Genomic DNA, 484 nt, shown 5'->3' with positions numbered 1-484 from the left:
TCAGTCCCATCTTAGTGCACTATTTCTTCCGAGGAGACTTTTCAAGGCTTGCTTGACATCTTTGTTCCGCAGACTGTATATCAATGGATTCAGCACTGGACTTACAAAGGTGTAGAAGACAGCTACGATTTTGGATTCCTCAACAGTCTTATCTGTTGGTGGTCTTACATACATGCAGAAGAGCGTCCCATAAAATAGGGTCACAGCCATCATGTGGGAGCCACAGGTGGAGAATGCCTTGTGCCTTCCATCAGCTGATTTGATCCGGAGGATGGCACGAATAATGAAGCCATAGGACACCAGGATGATGCTGAGGGAGTTGCACAGGTTGAAGCCAGCTGATATGAACATGGCGTGCTCTTTGATGAAAGTATCAGAGCAGGAAAGCTTAATCAGGGGCGGGTCAGCACAGTAGAAGTGGTTGATGACATTGGATCTGCAGAAGTTCAAGCGAAAGGTCAGGATGGCCTGGAGCAGCCCATCT

General features: G+C 47.7%; 1 protein-coding gene across 1 annotated transcript in view; it reads right to left on the bottom strand.

Moving 5' to 3' along the window:
* LOC115306836 (olfactory receptor 5M11-like) overlaps positions 1 to 484 on the bottom strand; it is a 1,244-nt gene continuing 760 nt past the window's right edge. The window contains exon 2 of the mRNA XM_029957401.1: positions 1 to 468. Within this exon, the coding sequence (XP_029813261.1) occupies positions 1 to 468 (468 nt within the window). The remainder of the gene's footprint in view (positions 469 to 484) is intronic.

Source organism: Suricata suricatta, chromosome 11, assembly GCF_006229205.1.
Source record: "Suricata suricatta isolate VVHF042 chromosome 11, meerkat_22Aug2017_6uvM2_HiC, whole genome shotgun sequence".
In the NCBI taxonomy this organism is placed as follows: Eukaryota; Metazoa; Chordata; class Mammalia; order Carnivora; family Herpestidae; genus Suricata; species Suricata suricatta.
This window is presented reverse-complemented; position numbering and strand designations above follow the sequence as displayed.